The sequence below is a fragment of the Osmerus eperlanus genome, chromosome 8 (genome assembly GCF_963692335.1).
Source record: "Osmerus eperlanus chromosome 8, fOsmEpe2.1, whole genome shotgun sequence".
Classification (NCBI taxonomy): Eukaryota; Metazoa; Chordata; class Actinopteri; order Osmeriformes; family Osmeridae; genus Osmerus; species Osmerus eperlanus.
Genome location: NC_085025.1, coordinates 4,323,408 through 4,336,469, shown reverse-complemented (window position 1 = coordinate 4,336,469; position 13,062 = coordinate 4,323,408). Strand labels below are relative to the sequence as shown.

Below are 13,062 nucleotides of genomic sequence, written 5' to 3'. Positions count from 1 at the left end.
AAAGCGTGCTCATCTCCCTTCCCCCATTGATCGACGTCGATATACGGAGGCAAGCGCCATCTACCGTAATTTTCATGTCGGCGATTTCTTTTAATCAGTATTCGCAAATCAAGACAAGACAAATAGTACATTGTATACGTTTATTTTGGGTTCCACCGTTTCAGGATACAGTATCAATTTTGATAGCTATTTACAATAAAATGACAAAAGGAATGCCGGTATGTGTATAAATAAAAAACTTGATACAAAAAAAAAAAAATAGGTGTCAAATGGCTCTTATTTCTTAAAGAAAACAAAACACAATTTTTCAAGGAATGAATCTGAGCCGTTTGTGGTCAACGTGGAGGGCAAAGGAGATCCTGGTTGAGTGGAAAGCAGGGAAACATTCCACATGAACAAAACATCAAATCCAGGCATACACAACACCACTGCCGAATGGTTTCTGGTATGATATAACGGCGTCTGGTCTAATCAACCTCCTCCATCCTGGATGTGTCATCTTCTCCTTCCAGAGGGGGCATGTCCTCAAGTGGGGCAGAGGAAGGCTCGTCTGTGGTCAGGTCATCCTCATCAATACCTGGGGGGTAGAAGAGAGACTGTCAGTTGAATCAAGACCCTTGAAACTATGCCTGTCCCTCTCATCCAATCATTGAAGCCCTAACACTAACTACAACTACACTAACTAAGCAGTTCTTATGCAATGTAGGTGAGGCTTATGGGGATGATTATAGATAGGACTGTCAAAGGCCCCAACTCACCCAGACCAAGCTTGATCATCCTGTAGATGCGGTTGGAGTGGGTCTGGGGGTCGTCCAGGGTGAACCCAGAGGACAGCAGAGCCGTCTCAAACAGCAGGATGACCAGATCCTTGACTGACTTGTCGTTCTTGTCTGCCTCGGCCTTCTGCCTGAGGGTCTCCACGATGGCGTGGTCTGGGTTGATCTCCAGGTGCTTCTTGGCAGCCATGTAGCCCATGGTGGAATTGTCCCTGAGGGCCTGGGCTTTCATGATCCTCTCCATGTTGGCTGTCCAGCCGTAGGTGCTGGTGACGATGCAGCAGGGAGAGGACACCAGGCGGTTGGAGACTGTGACCTTTGCAGGGAAGGTGTTTAAGGTTAGAGTAGCAGTAAAGAAGAGGAAGGGAGAACTTCCATTTGTCCTCAAAGGGGCAATGTTGTGAAGCAGTAACAAAACAATATAAACATTGACACTCAAGATCAAAGTACACACAACACTGTACTGTACACACATGAAAACTGTAGTCAAGTACTGTAAAATTAAGGAGTTAAGAGTGTTAAGTGGAACAGGTTTTGATCACGATAAAACTGTAAGAAATAGCTTGGCAGTCCGCATTAGAGTAGTATATCGATCACTCCCCTTCATTGGACTGGACGAGTCTCAGTTTCAGAGCCAGAGATGGATTTTGTGCTAATGTGTTGGCTTCAGTCAATACTGTAGCACTGAGCGAAATCAGGGATATTTCATCTCACCTTCTCCACTTTCTTCTCCAGGATGTCCTTCATGATCTTGCAGAGGTTCTCAAACTTGGTCTTCAGCTCTTCCTGCTTCTTCTTCTGATCCTCATCCTCAGGCAGCTCCAGACCCTCCTTGGTCACTGAAACCAGGTTCTTGCCATCATACTCCTTCAGCTGTTGGACGCAGTACTCATCAATAGGCTCAATCATGTAGATGACCTCCAGACCAGCTTTGCGAAGGCGCTCCACAAACGCAGAGTTGGCCACCTGGTCTTTGGTCTCACCTTAAGAACACAGGTGAAGAATTCAAAGAAAGAAGGTTGGTATAATTTAGATTTTTACGTACACAAATATCTTTCACTTTGATGTGATGAATGGGCGGAAGTATGAAAACGGGAAGGATGATTTGATAATGGCTTTTCATTGGTTGAAGTGTGTTCTCACCAGTGATGTAGTAGATATGTTTCTGGGTGTCCTTCATGCGTGTGACATAGTCCTTGAGAGACACCATCTCATCTCCAGAGGAGGAAGTGTAGTAGCGCAGCATCTCTGACAACTTCTTCCTGTTCTGAGAGTCCTCATGGATACCCAACTTTAACAAACAAAAGACCAGAGAATTTGGATTATTAAACACAATCATTCTAAAGCCAATACAATAAACTTAAATATTATGCACATTTTACATGATTTTCGGTTGGGATAGGAACTTCAAATGCGGTGCAGAAATTACACATCAATTCATTATGGGCTGCCAACTATTCCCTGCTATCCATAAAGGTGGTATAAGATGGAGGTAAGAGGATCTGGGAATGGCCGTAAGATGCTTAGCTCAGGTTTAAGAGGACAAGATGGCGGGTGGATCAGACAGGTGGAGAACTACTACTGGTTAGTGGGGCAGTAAATAACGCTCCACAAGACCAGACATGTAAAGAAGAAAGGTGGTGAAACAGTCAATGGTGACAGAATCTACCCTTTAGGCAACAGTGTTTGAGGTCCTTCTTAGTTTAACCTGCAAGGTCATGTCAAAGTGTGAGAGCACTGGTGTTAGGAACAGGAAAGTTAGTAAGAGTGTGATAAACCAACCTTGATGTTCTTAGAGAACTGCTCGTAATACTTTGTGTAGTTTTCCCTGTCTTCTGACAGCTCTGTGAAGAGCTCCAGGCACTTCTTGACCAGGTTCTTGCGGATCACCTTCAGGATCTTGCTCTGCTGCAGCATCTCTCTGGAAATGTTCAGGGGGAGATCCTCGGAGTCCACCACACCCCTGACGAAGTCTGATCAAGAAACACAAACGGTTACTGCTCTACATTTAGCTTCGTGCTAAAGAAAATCTATGCCAATTACAGCGATGACGAGCAGACAATAAAGCTAAAAAGATTTGCAGAGATAATAAATTCTCATTATAATCTGTTTACAAGAACAATCTGACACATAAAATGAATATCTACTATATATATATATATATATATATACAGTCACTGTAAGTATACATCTGGTCTTACTGAGGTACTCTGGGATGAGCTCATCACAGTTGTCCATGATGAACACCCTTCGCACGTACAACTTGATGTTGTTCTTCTTCTTCTTGTTCTCAAAGAGGTCAAAGGGCGCGCGGCGAGGCACAAAGAGCAAGGCCCGGAACTCCAACTGGCCCTCCACTGAGAAATGCTGCAGGGGGAAACCAACAGGAGGTCAACGACTCAACTGATTTGTCAATGAACCTTACTTATGGTTCAGAATAAACAGTGCTGCAACTTGGATGTAAAAGGACAACTGCCATTTCCTGGTCTAATACCATACACTATATCCTGTATTTGTTTTGTGAGGTTGGGATTTAGAGAGATATGAGGACTACAAATTAGTTATCAGCTATTGAAGTTCATTGCGTTCCATGATGGAATTGGCATGCCTCACCTTGACTGCCAGGTGCTCCTCCCAGTCGTTGGTGAGGCTCTTGTAGAACTCTCCGTACTCCTCGTTGGTGATGTCATCTGGGTTACGGGTCCACAGGGGCTTGGTCTTGTTCAGCTCTTCATGGTCGATGTACTTCTCCTTGATCTTCTTCTTCTTCTTCTTCTTGTCTGAGCATTTGTCATGGTCATGATCGTGCTCATCATCTGAACCCACATCCTCGATCTCAGGCTTGTCCTCGTCCTTTTCGTCCTCGTCTTCCTCATCTTTCTCCTTCTCCTTCTCCTCCTCCTCCTCCTCCGCCTCATCGTCACTCACCTCCTTGTCTCGCTCCTTTTCCACCTGACAAAGAAATATACATTATTTATACATCACTGAAACTAGATATATACTGTATCGTACATAGAAACATTCATATAAAATGCAGGGCTTGAAATTGCGACCATTTTGGTAGCAAATGCTCTTGATATTTAAACTGTACAACCTCAAAATATATTTGGGAGCATTTGTGTGAGTGCAAATAATTGTTTGGGTGCGACTTGTTTTAATTAGCCTACTGCACAGTATGTGCCTGTTGTGAGCTCTGTCTTCATGTCACACAGAGCCAACTCTCACCCAACATTTAAAGAGCTGAAAATACTAAAACACCCACCTACGGTGGGTGCTCGTACATTTTTGCTGGTACTCTTAACTTTTTCAAGTTGGCAGCACCAGTGCTACCAAATAAAATTTAATTTCAAGCCCTTAAATGGCCTTTATTTGGTATGGACCACGGCACATACATTATTTTAACAATCTAAGAGATATATTTTCGCTGGGAATACTTACAAAAAGTGTGATGGGGTAGCCAATGAACTGTGAATGCTTCTTCACAATCTCTTTGACCCTTTTTTCCTCGTGGTACTCGGTCTGGTCATCCTTCAGGTGCAGGATCACCTTGGTGCCACGCCCAATAGGCTCATCTACAGGATGACATCAGTTAGAATTGTCTTCTTCTTTTTTTTTACTGACATGCATACTACTCCAACACAGACCCAGTGTCACAGAACTGAAGTCAAGTCAGACATAGCCAATGAATGAAAAGGAAGTTTACTGAATAAAGAAAAAAACGTTATTTGTCTGCATTAGCTGTGCTTACGGTTATCAACTTTAACTGTGAAGGAGCCACCAGCAGACGATTCCCAGATGTACTGCTCGTCATCATTGTGCTTGGTGATGACGGTCACCCTCTCAGCTACCAGATAAGCAGAGTAGAAACCCACACCGAACTGGCCAATCATGGAGATGTCAGCTCCAGCCTGCAGGGCCTCCATGAAGGCCTTGGTACCAGACTTGGCAATGGTGCCCAGGTTGTTGATCAGGTCAGCCTTGGTCATGCCGATGCCTGTGTCGATCAGGGTCAGGGTGCGCTCTTGGGGGTTGGGAATGATCTCGATTTTTAGGTCTTTGCCCGAATCCATCTTACTGGGGTCAGTCAGACTCTCATATCTGATTTTGTCCAAAGCCTATAAAAAAAAAAATCAATGAAGGGTTTGACAAGTCAACTTTTAGTACCAGAAGTGTATTTATTCAACGTCATCGACAAATACATACAATCAATAATAATAGATTAGCCTAATGAACGATAAAACGTAATCGCAATATCAAACAGATACTGTATTTAACGTGGGGGCTTTTCCTGCTTCAGAAGTTCAGGCTTTGTTGGAAAAAAAAAAAAATAGAAAAACTTACATCAGAGGAGTTGGAGATGAGCTCTCTGAGGAAGATCTCTTTGTTGGAGTAGAAGGTGTTGATGATCAGAGACATCAGCTGAGCAATCTCAGCCTGGAAGGCGAAGGTCTCCACCTCCTCCTCCATGGGCTGGTCGTGTGCCTCAGGCATCTGATGACAGCACACGGATGAGCAAACAGGCTTGGAAGGAGCAAACACACTTCAAAGGGTACACAGCAAGAATGTGTGTCCTCTTCACAGTGTTTTCATGGCACTTCCCAGACAACATACATATATTGTGCTGCCAAGGTTTCTATCAGGGTACAGAAGGTGAGTCACTAGCTGTGACGTAATTGGCACAGCAAAAAAAAAAAAAAGGGTTACACTGTATGGACAGTTATGTAATCTAGTTATGCGAATAAAGATGGATCTTTGGCTAAGGTGCTCACAATAATCAATTGCTCCTGAACCTCTAAAAACTTCCTGAGAGACTAATGGCTTAGGAGAGACAGGTGGTGTGACAGACTGCTCTCTCTGTTCTGCTTACTGCTGCATTAGGGTAATCCATCCTTAGAGAACAAACAAAGAGATCTACTTGTCCCTATCATGATAAAATAAAGGCTATTACACGATCAAGATTAAGTGTATTGTTTGACAAGACATAGACTAAAAGTCGTATGTCTTCTTGGCATGTTCCTCTAAAATCGGATCATTCTAGAGTTTGATCAAATTATTTCAATTTTGAATCTCACTAAGCACATTCAAGACATACTGTGTGGTAGTAGATGCCTGTAAAGGGGTGATCAGGCTGATGGAATTATAATTCTTTATGGACTTGAAGCCGAGTAGCACATGGCTTGAGATGCCACAGCCTAAAGAGAATACTCCACCTGTCGGTTCGCGCAGCAAACGACATGATGTTTCTAGAAACTACTAGATAACACGATTAATTCATCTCAAACCGAAACTGCTTTCATGATTACGGGAAACCTGGGGAAGCTAAATATCAGTGTGTCACGACAGTTAGTGTACGAACGGAAAATCACCCCAATAAAATGCGCAAAGTCAATTAAAATTAACAGTACATTAACGTTAAATTAACTGACATTACAAATTAATCCGTCTTTGAGAGGATCTAAGCACGTGGCAGCAGGTTTTTAAACCACATATACCTAGGAATAGATTTGATTACTGTAGTTAGTTAAATGCAATATTGTACGGCAGCAAGGTACAATAAATGTGTGAAGTACACTAAATAGCCTACATTGGATATCGTTAGACAAAATACTTCTCAGGCACCGACTACAGCAGTTAAATTATGAAAAACAATTATGATTTAACGTTTTAAAACACAACCATGTCATTTTCATATTTTCCTGATTCTCCACAGAATCGTTTGGTACTGTATGTTGGGTACAGTACGTGTAGTAATAGCTAGCTAGCTACCTTAAACCCTACTTTTCTAAATGATGTATATAAGTTGTTTTCTTTAGTGTGACTAGTGTATGTCTTACCTTTCTATTAGGTGTGAAAAATGCCTACAGTCTTCGTGTGAGATTGGTCCTCAGTTGACAACAACACTGTCTTGCCTAACGATGGGGAAGGGAGAGCAGGATGGGTTTTATACCGTCCCGGAGTGTTCGAGAAATCTTCAGCTTCGAGAACAGTCTGGAATATTCCAGGCTATAGCTCGTGTGTGTGCTGTGTGAGTGGGGCAAAGCAATGTCAATCATACAGTATAGTTACTCAGTCCACGCCCATCGTTCATTCAATTCTGTTGTGGAAGGCGGGCATAGAGGAGTGGTTCAGATTCAGTACTGAAGACAAGAACGTGGATTTCATGTAGATGCATTTGCTGCTGTTTTTTTGTCGACATAGTTGCATAATGAGTTATACAAATGATACGATTCAACTGGTTATATATTTGAATATATATGTTTTAATACAAAGCCTTATTTTTTTCATACAAAATATTTCACTCTTACAAAAATGAAAATTGGTAAAACTCCCGTTGAATTCTTATTGAAGTGTTGTTGACACTTCAAGTGCAATTGAACAGACAGAAAATGTGTAATTATAGTTGATGAATTGATAATGAATAGCTGATATATTACAATCAAGTGATGGACCTCACAGTGAAGTTAACTTAAAATGATAAAAATTGATATAAATTAACAGATTAAAAGGGCAAAAGGAAAATATGTACTTCCATAATTATTAGTCAACTTCCTCCATTCTTGATGTGTCATCATCACCTTCCAAGACAGGCATATCATCCTCACTGGGCTGAAGGATATCATCAACTGCTGAATCATCATCATCAATGCCTGAAATGCAGAGAAGATAAGGACAACATGAGTAAAGAACAGTCCTCCTATCTAGTGTGTATTAGACCCCCCAAAATAATGATCAAATTCTTGTATCTTTATGTCATCAGAACAGTCAACTGAACTCACCAAGGCCAAGCTTAATCATCCGGTAAATACGGTTTGCATGGGTCTGGGGGTCCTCCAGAGTGAAGCCTGATGACAACAGAGCTGTCTCGAACAACAGGATGACAAGATCCTTCACTGCTTTGTCATTTTTGTCTGCCTCTGCCTTCTCTCTAAGGGTCTCCACAATGGGATGATTGGGGTTAATCTCAAGGTGCTTTTTGGCTGTCATGTAGCCCATGGTGGAGTTGTCTCTGAGAGCCTGAGACTTCATGATCCTCTCCATGTTGGCCGTCCAGCCATAGGTGCTGGTCACGATGCAGCAAGGAGAGGAGACTAGGCGGTTGGAGACTGTGACCTGTTATTATTGAAAACAATATATTAGTTGACATATTCTTTGCGTATTTGTGTTTATTACGTTGCTGCTGTGTTTGTGCAAAGTTGAAACTGCAAGCATACCTTCTCAATCTTCTTGTCAAGAATGTCCTTCATGATCTTGCAGAGGTTCTCAAACTTGGTCTTCAGCTCTTCCTGCTTCTTCTTCTCGTCCTCATCCTCAGGCAGCTCCAGACCCTCCTTGGTCACTGAAACCAGGTTCTTGCCATCATACTCCTTCAGCTGTTGGACGCAGTACTCATCAATAGGCTCAATCATGTAGATGACCTCCAGACCAGCTTTGCGAAGGCGCTCCACAAAGGCAGAGTTTGCCACTTGCTCTTTAGTCTCGCCTAAAAGAGAAAGTGCATGATGAGTCACACGTTGTTTGAGGTTTTGTTTTTTTGCAAAAATGTATGTTCAATTGAATGTGCTCCAAAAGAAGGAAACGTGGATTTAAATAACTCACCAGTGATGTAATAGATATGTTTCTGTGTGTCCTTCATGCGTGCAACATAGTCCTGGAGGGACAGCATCTCATCTCCAGAGGAGGAAGTGTAGTAGCGCAGCAGCTCTGACAACTTCTTCCTGTTCTGAGAGTCCTCATGGATACCCAACTAGATAGAGAAAAAAAGGAACAAGTTTTGAATCTGTTATTATACACTTAGACAGGTAAAGTAGTCTCAAAAAGATGGCTCGTAAAGTCGCGAGTATCCATTTTCGGATGGGCTTACCTTGATATTTTTAGAGAATTGTTCATAACACTTCTTGTAGTTTTCCTTGTCTTCTGACAGCTCTGTGAAGAGCTCCAGGCACTTCTTGACCAGGTTCTTGCGGATCACCTTCAGGATCTTGCTCTGCTGCAGCATCTCTCTGGAAATGTTCAGGGGGAGATCCTCGGAGTCCACCACACCCTTGATGAAGTCTGACAAGGATCACAAAAGCAATTGGTCAACTCTCAACCAAGGACCTAGGTATTATGGTAGAGACACTGATGGTGAAATTACTATTGCGGGTATAGCACTCACTGAGGTACTCTGGCATCAGCTCATCACAGTTGTCCATGATGAACACCCTGCGCACGTACAGCTTGATGTTGTTCCTTCTCTTCTTGTTCTCAAAGAGGTCAAAGGAAGCCCTTCTGGGCACAAAGAGCAGGGCACGGAATTCCAGCTGTCCCTCAACCGAAAAATGCTGCAAAAACCATGAATTCATGAGATAAGCATTTACCCATTCTGTCTCATAAGGATTGTATGACAATCCTTTCTGGGGGGAAAAAATTTGATTTGGTGTGTTTTGTCAAACATTCAAATATGTACCTTGACTGCCAGGTGGTCCTCCCAGTCGTTGGTGAGGCTCTTGTAGAACTCTCCGTACTCATCGTTGGTGATGTCGTCTGGGTTACGGGTCCAGATTGGCTTGGTCTTGTTCAGCTCCTGGGCATCAATGTACTTCTCCTTGACCTTCTTCTTCCTCTTGTTCTTCCCGTCCTTGGTGTCCTCGTCTTCATCAGAGCCTACGTCCTCAATCTTAGGCTTGTCTTTGTCCTCGGCGGTGGCAGCATCCTTCTCAGCCTCCTCCTCCTTCTCTCCATCCTCAAGGTCAACCTCCTTCTCTCTAGACTTCTCCACCTTCAAATACAGATATTTGTATTTTAAACTGGTTTTAGGGTAGCTTAATGGAGGATTTTGTTACTATTATGTTGATCCAAGAGGTATAATAAAATAGTAAGGATTCAAATTGAACTTACATAGAGTGTGATTGGGTAGCCAATGAACTGTGAGTGCTTCTTCACAACTTCCTTAACGCGCTTCTCCTCACAATATTCAGATTGGTCCTCCTTTAAGTGCAGGATCACTCTGGTTCCCCGGCCAATAGGCTCGCCTGTTGGATGTGTAAAAACCAACCACATCATTTTTCATTGGATGTGGAATTAAATTATGTGGAACAAGCATTTTAATAGGTACAATCTGTGTTTGAATTGTTGTGATTGAGTAGCTTACCAGTGTCAACTTTAACTGTGAAGGAGCCGCCAGCTGCTGACTCCCAGATGTACTGCTCGTCATCATTGTGCTTGGTGATGACGGTCACCCTCTCAGCTACCAGATAAGCAGAGTAGAAACCCACACCGAACTGGCCAATCATGGAGATGTCAGCTCCAGCCTGCAGGGCCTCCATGAAGGCCTTGGTACCAGACTTGGCAATGGTGCCCAGGTTGTTGATCAGGTCAGCCTTGGTCATGCCGATGCCAGTGTCGACCAAGGTCAGGGTGCGAGTGCGCAAGTCAGGTGTGATCTCAATCTTCAGGTCCTTGCAGGACTCAAGTTTGCTGGGGTCTGTCAGGCTCTCATATCTGATTTTGTCCAAAGCCTGCCATAATAATAAAAGGAGATCACATTAGGGGTTCAGAGATGGGGTTCAGGAATGTTCAGTGATGGGGTTCATAATAACCAGTGTAAATCATGTATAGAATACTGAGTGTGCACAACCTTTTATCAAGTAGTTTGTTTTGTATTTAGGCTTTATCAAACCAGACAGGGAAGTTGAGAACAATTTCTTTATATGACGGTGATGGTGTCAAATATAGACGGGTTAACTTCAGATGTATATTTTATTTACTTACATCAGAGGAGTTGGAGATGAGCTCTCTGAGGAAGATCTCTTTGTTGGAGTAGAAGGTGTTGATGATCAGAGACATCAGCTGAGCAATCTCAGCCTGGAAGGCGAAGGTCTCCACCTCCTCCTCCATTGCGGGGCCGGCTTTCTCTGGCATCTGTGAAGAAAATGGTAGAGGTTTCATTTTTTATGCAGGAATATTCAGTCAAATCCCTGCCTCTGTCTGTATATGTTAAGAATACATTTCAAATAATGTATAGGAGATAGAAAACCAAAAACAACCCAGTTTGGACCCCTGTTATCGACTATTAGAAGTGAGTGTCAGTAAAATGGGAAATAATAATAATTAATCTAGCATGACCTGCATCGAATCAAATTATAGTTTTTATTTAATGTCTCGTTATTTTGCACATTTTTGTTGTTGCTTTGGAGAAACCCAGGTTTTGACATTCATTTTGTTCATGAAGCAAGTCGTCATCTCGAAAGCTAGGAGACTAATGAAGAGACGCAGAGGCAGCTGCAGCTCAGGATCACATTGCAAAAGCCCCATCTGTCAATCAAACCCTTGCCGTTTCAAAAGACGGTCTTTCACACCCACATGGCAACAGCTGCAATAGCACCATGTGACTCCGGTTCTCTGAAATGGAGCACTAGAAATGTCAACTTTTGTCTCAAATACGGTTTAATTTGATCTTTTAGCAGTGGAATATATTTCCAAGTGCTTGGCTGCATCTTTATTTAAAAGTTTTAGGTCAATTGTCCTGAAGTTATATAGGCCCCCTGACAGCCTTTGCAAGCTCTAAGGCTTTAAACTTCTGCATTGAAAGTTAGTCGTTAACCACTCAAGCAAATGTTTCTTTATAGACATTACCGTCATCAAAATTATCCACAATTCACTATTTATGTTCATTTCAAATACCATTGCCTGTGAGACTTCGTGTAACAGGTATGCAGCATGTGTCTTTCCTTCAGGGTCATACTTTTGGCCATGTGCTCCCGTCCTTTCACAAAGACATCTACAGCATCCAGAAATCATTTGTTGCCTTCTACCCACTGAGCTTTTATCATTGCAGTGCTATTCTGTATGATGGTAATGCATCTCTGTACTTTCCCATGTGTTTGCAAGTATGCTCCCTTGCATCCCCTCGATTGTAACATCAAATTATCATCATCAAATTATATAATAATTATGTCATCAGATGAGTAGAATGTCTTACCTTGATTTTTTTTTAATGAACTTCTGAGCTTTGCGTCTTCCTGAATCTGTTAGTAGAATGAATAGCTGAGTTGAGTAGTATAGCTGAGTAGTAAAAATCTCAGTGTATCACTGCTCGTCCTGTGTGTCCTGTAGTCCTCTAAACTTTCAGGTCAATTTATTCTCACTGTCTTCAGACCCCCAGGTCTGTCCTGGTCTTTATATACTCAAGGGGTGCCTTTCTGGAAGCTCCCATTCAGAAGGTTCTAGAATAAACGCCAGGGCGGGGTCGGGTGTGTGAGTGGTTTGTAGCCGTAAACCGCTTGTGTCCTTATAGGGCTGTGGAGTCACAAGGGGTATCTGTCAGTCAGCGCAAGCCATCTTCTGATAGAGTGTGGCAGGCCTGGCCCACCTCCGGGCGCCTTGTCAACGTCACAGCTGTGCGCCCTGACACCGACACCACCTGCTTCCAGCACTGGATAAACGCGGGCCAGAAGGCCTCTGAGAGAAAACAGGCCTCAAATCTTTTTTGGGACCGTGAGATTGAGGAGAATAGCTCATGTGCTTAAGCCACAGTTCCACTAGAAATTCAGACAGGCTGTGGGCTGGTGGTTATTTTGGTCCTTTTCTGTTTAAGAAGAAAAGAAGTGTACACCTAAGATTCTGAGTTTTTACACTTAAATAGTTGTTCATTAGATCTCATATAGTTGAACACATTCAAAATCAATCAAATGCATTTTTATTTTATATTCAAGAACGTTTTGTTGTAAATGTTGGCACACATGGAAAATAAACCAAAATGACCAAACATACATGTTGCCTAGGTGTTTAATGTATTGCTTTTGAAAATCATACATCAAAATCAACAAAAGGATTGTATAAACATGTTTTATCCTACTTAATGCAGAGTACATGAAACCAGTTCAAACGTAAAACACAGGCCTAGACGGTAGAAGATAATTGATTATACTAGTAAAGACTAGAATATTCGTGTAGTGATGACTAGGGTGCTATGACTTCAGCTATACAGAGGATGGCACTGCTATTCATTTCTACCACACCAGTAATCTGAACGTTAAAAGTTGTTAACGCTGTCTCCTTCCAGATGAAACAGCAGACCATTTTAAATATACTTTGACCTCAATTGAGCATGATGAATCCTCGCTTCTTGGTTTCCAACTTCTACAGTGCAAGTTAACACAATATGATTGTGATCTTCCAGTCTGAGTCGTGGGTTTATGATAGTCATGTTTTCATTTAATTTCAACTGGCGTTTCAAATGTACTCTTCTCTTTTTTATAACTTGATCAGACATGGGAGAGAATTAGAGAGAAATTAGTTACAAATG

The 13,062-nt window shown here is 42.3% G+C and overlaps 3 protein-coding genes across 3 annotated transcripts in view; 1 reads left to right on the top strand and 2 right to left on the bottom strand.

Moving 5' to 3' along the window:
- Window positions 1-13,062, top strand: part of LOC134025319 (solute carrier family 25 member 47-A-like) — a 312,104-nt gene that overhangs the window by 71,972 nt on the left and 227,070 nt on the right. The gene's annotated exons all lie outside the window — the stretch shown is intronic.
- On the bottom strand, window positions 127-6,763 carry hsp90aa1.2 (heat shock protein 90, alpha (cytosolic), class A member 1, tandem duplicate 2). The gene is made up of 11 exons (XM_062468505.1): window positions 6,611-6,763; window positions 5,118-5,267; window positions 4,525-4,891; window positions 4,215-4,348; window positions 3,390-3,728; window positions 2,978-3,143; window positions 2,559-2,749; window positions 1,920-2,067; window positions 1,491-1,759; window positions 759-1,092; window positions 127-577 (listed from the first exon to the last, which is right to left on the bottom strand). The coding sequence occupies exons 2-11, from the start codon at window positions 5,265-5,267 to the stop codon at window positions 468-470; spliced, it is 2,208 nt and encodes a 735-aa protein (XP_062324489.1). The 5' UTR covers window positions 6,611-6,763; the 3' UTR covers window positions 127-467.
- Window positions 7,013-11,912, bottom strand: hsp90aa1.1 (heat shock protein 90, alpha (cytosolic), class A member 1, tandem duplicate 1). Its single transcript, XM_062468507.1, has 11 exons — window positions 11,737-11,912; window positions 10,527-10,676; window positions 9,907-10,273; window positions 9,654-9,787; window positions 9,223-9,534; window positions 8,932-9,097; window positions 8,638-8,828; window positions 8,373-8,520; window positions 7,988-8,256; window positions 7,553-7,886; window positions 7,013-7,423 (listed from the first exon to the last, which is right to left on the bottom strand). Exons 2-11 carry the CDS (start codon window positions 10,674-10,676, stop codon window positions 7,314-7,316), a joined length of 2,181 nt encoding a protein of 726 aa, XP_062324491.1. The 5' UTR covers window positions 11,737-11,912; the 3' UTR covers window positions 7,013-7,313.

Excerpts from the sequence above, each read along its gene's own strand:
- hsp90aa1.2 (XM_062468505.1), bottom strand. The coding sequence starts at position 5,267 with ATGCCTGAGGCACACGACCAGCCCATGGAGGAGGAGGTGGAGACCTTC. Across the intron at positions 2,750-2,977 it reads GCTCATCCCAGAGTACCTCA|ACTTCGTCAGGGGTGTGGTG; the intron begins GTAAGACCAGAT and ends TTTCTTGATCAG. Across the intron at positions 2,068-2,558 it reads AGTTCTCTAAGAACATCAAG|TTGGGTATCCATGAGGACTC; the intron begins GTTGGTTTATCA and ends TGTTTGTTAAAG.
- hsp90aa1.1 (XM_062468507.1), bottom strand. The coding sequence starts at position 10,676 with ATGCCAGAGAAAGCCGGCCCCGCAATGGAGGAGGAGGTGGAGACCTTC. Across the intron at positions 10,274-10,526 it reads TCATCTCCAACTCCTCTGAT|GCTTTGGACAAAATCAGATA; the intron begins GTAAGTAAATAA and ends TTATTATGGCAG. Across the intron at positions 9,535-9,653 it reads GCTACCCAATCACACTCTAT|GTGGAGAAGTCTAGAGAGAA; the intron begins GTAAGTTCAATT and ends CTGTATTTGAAG.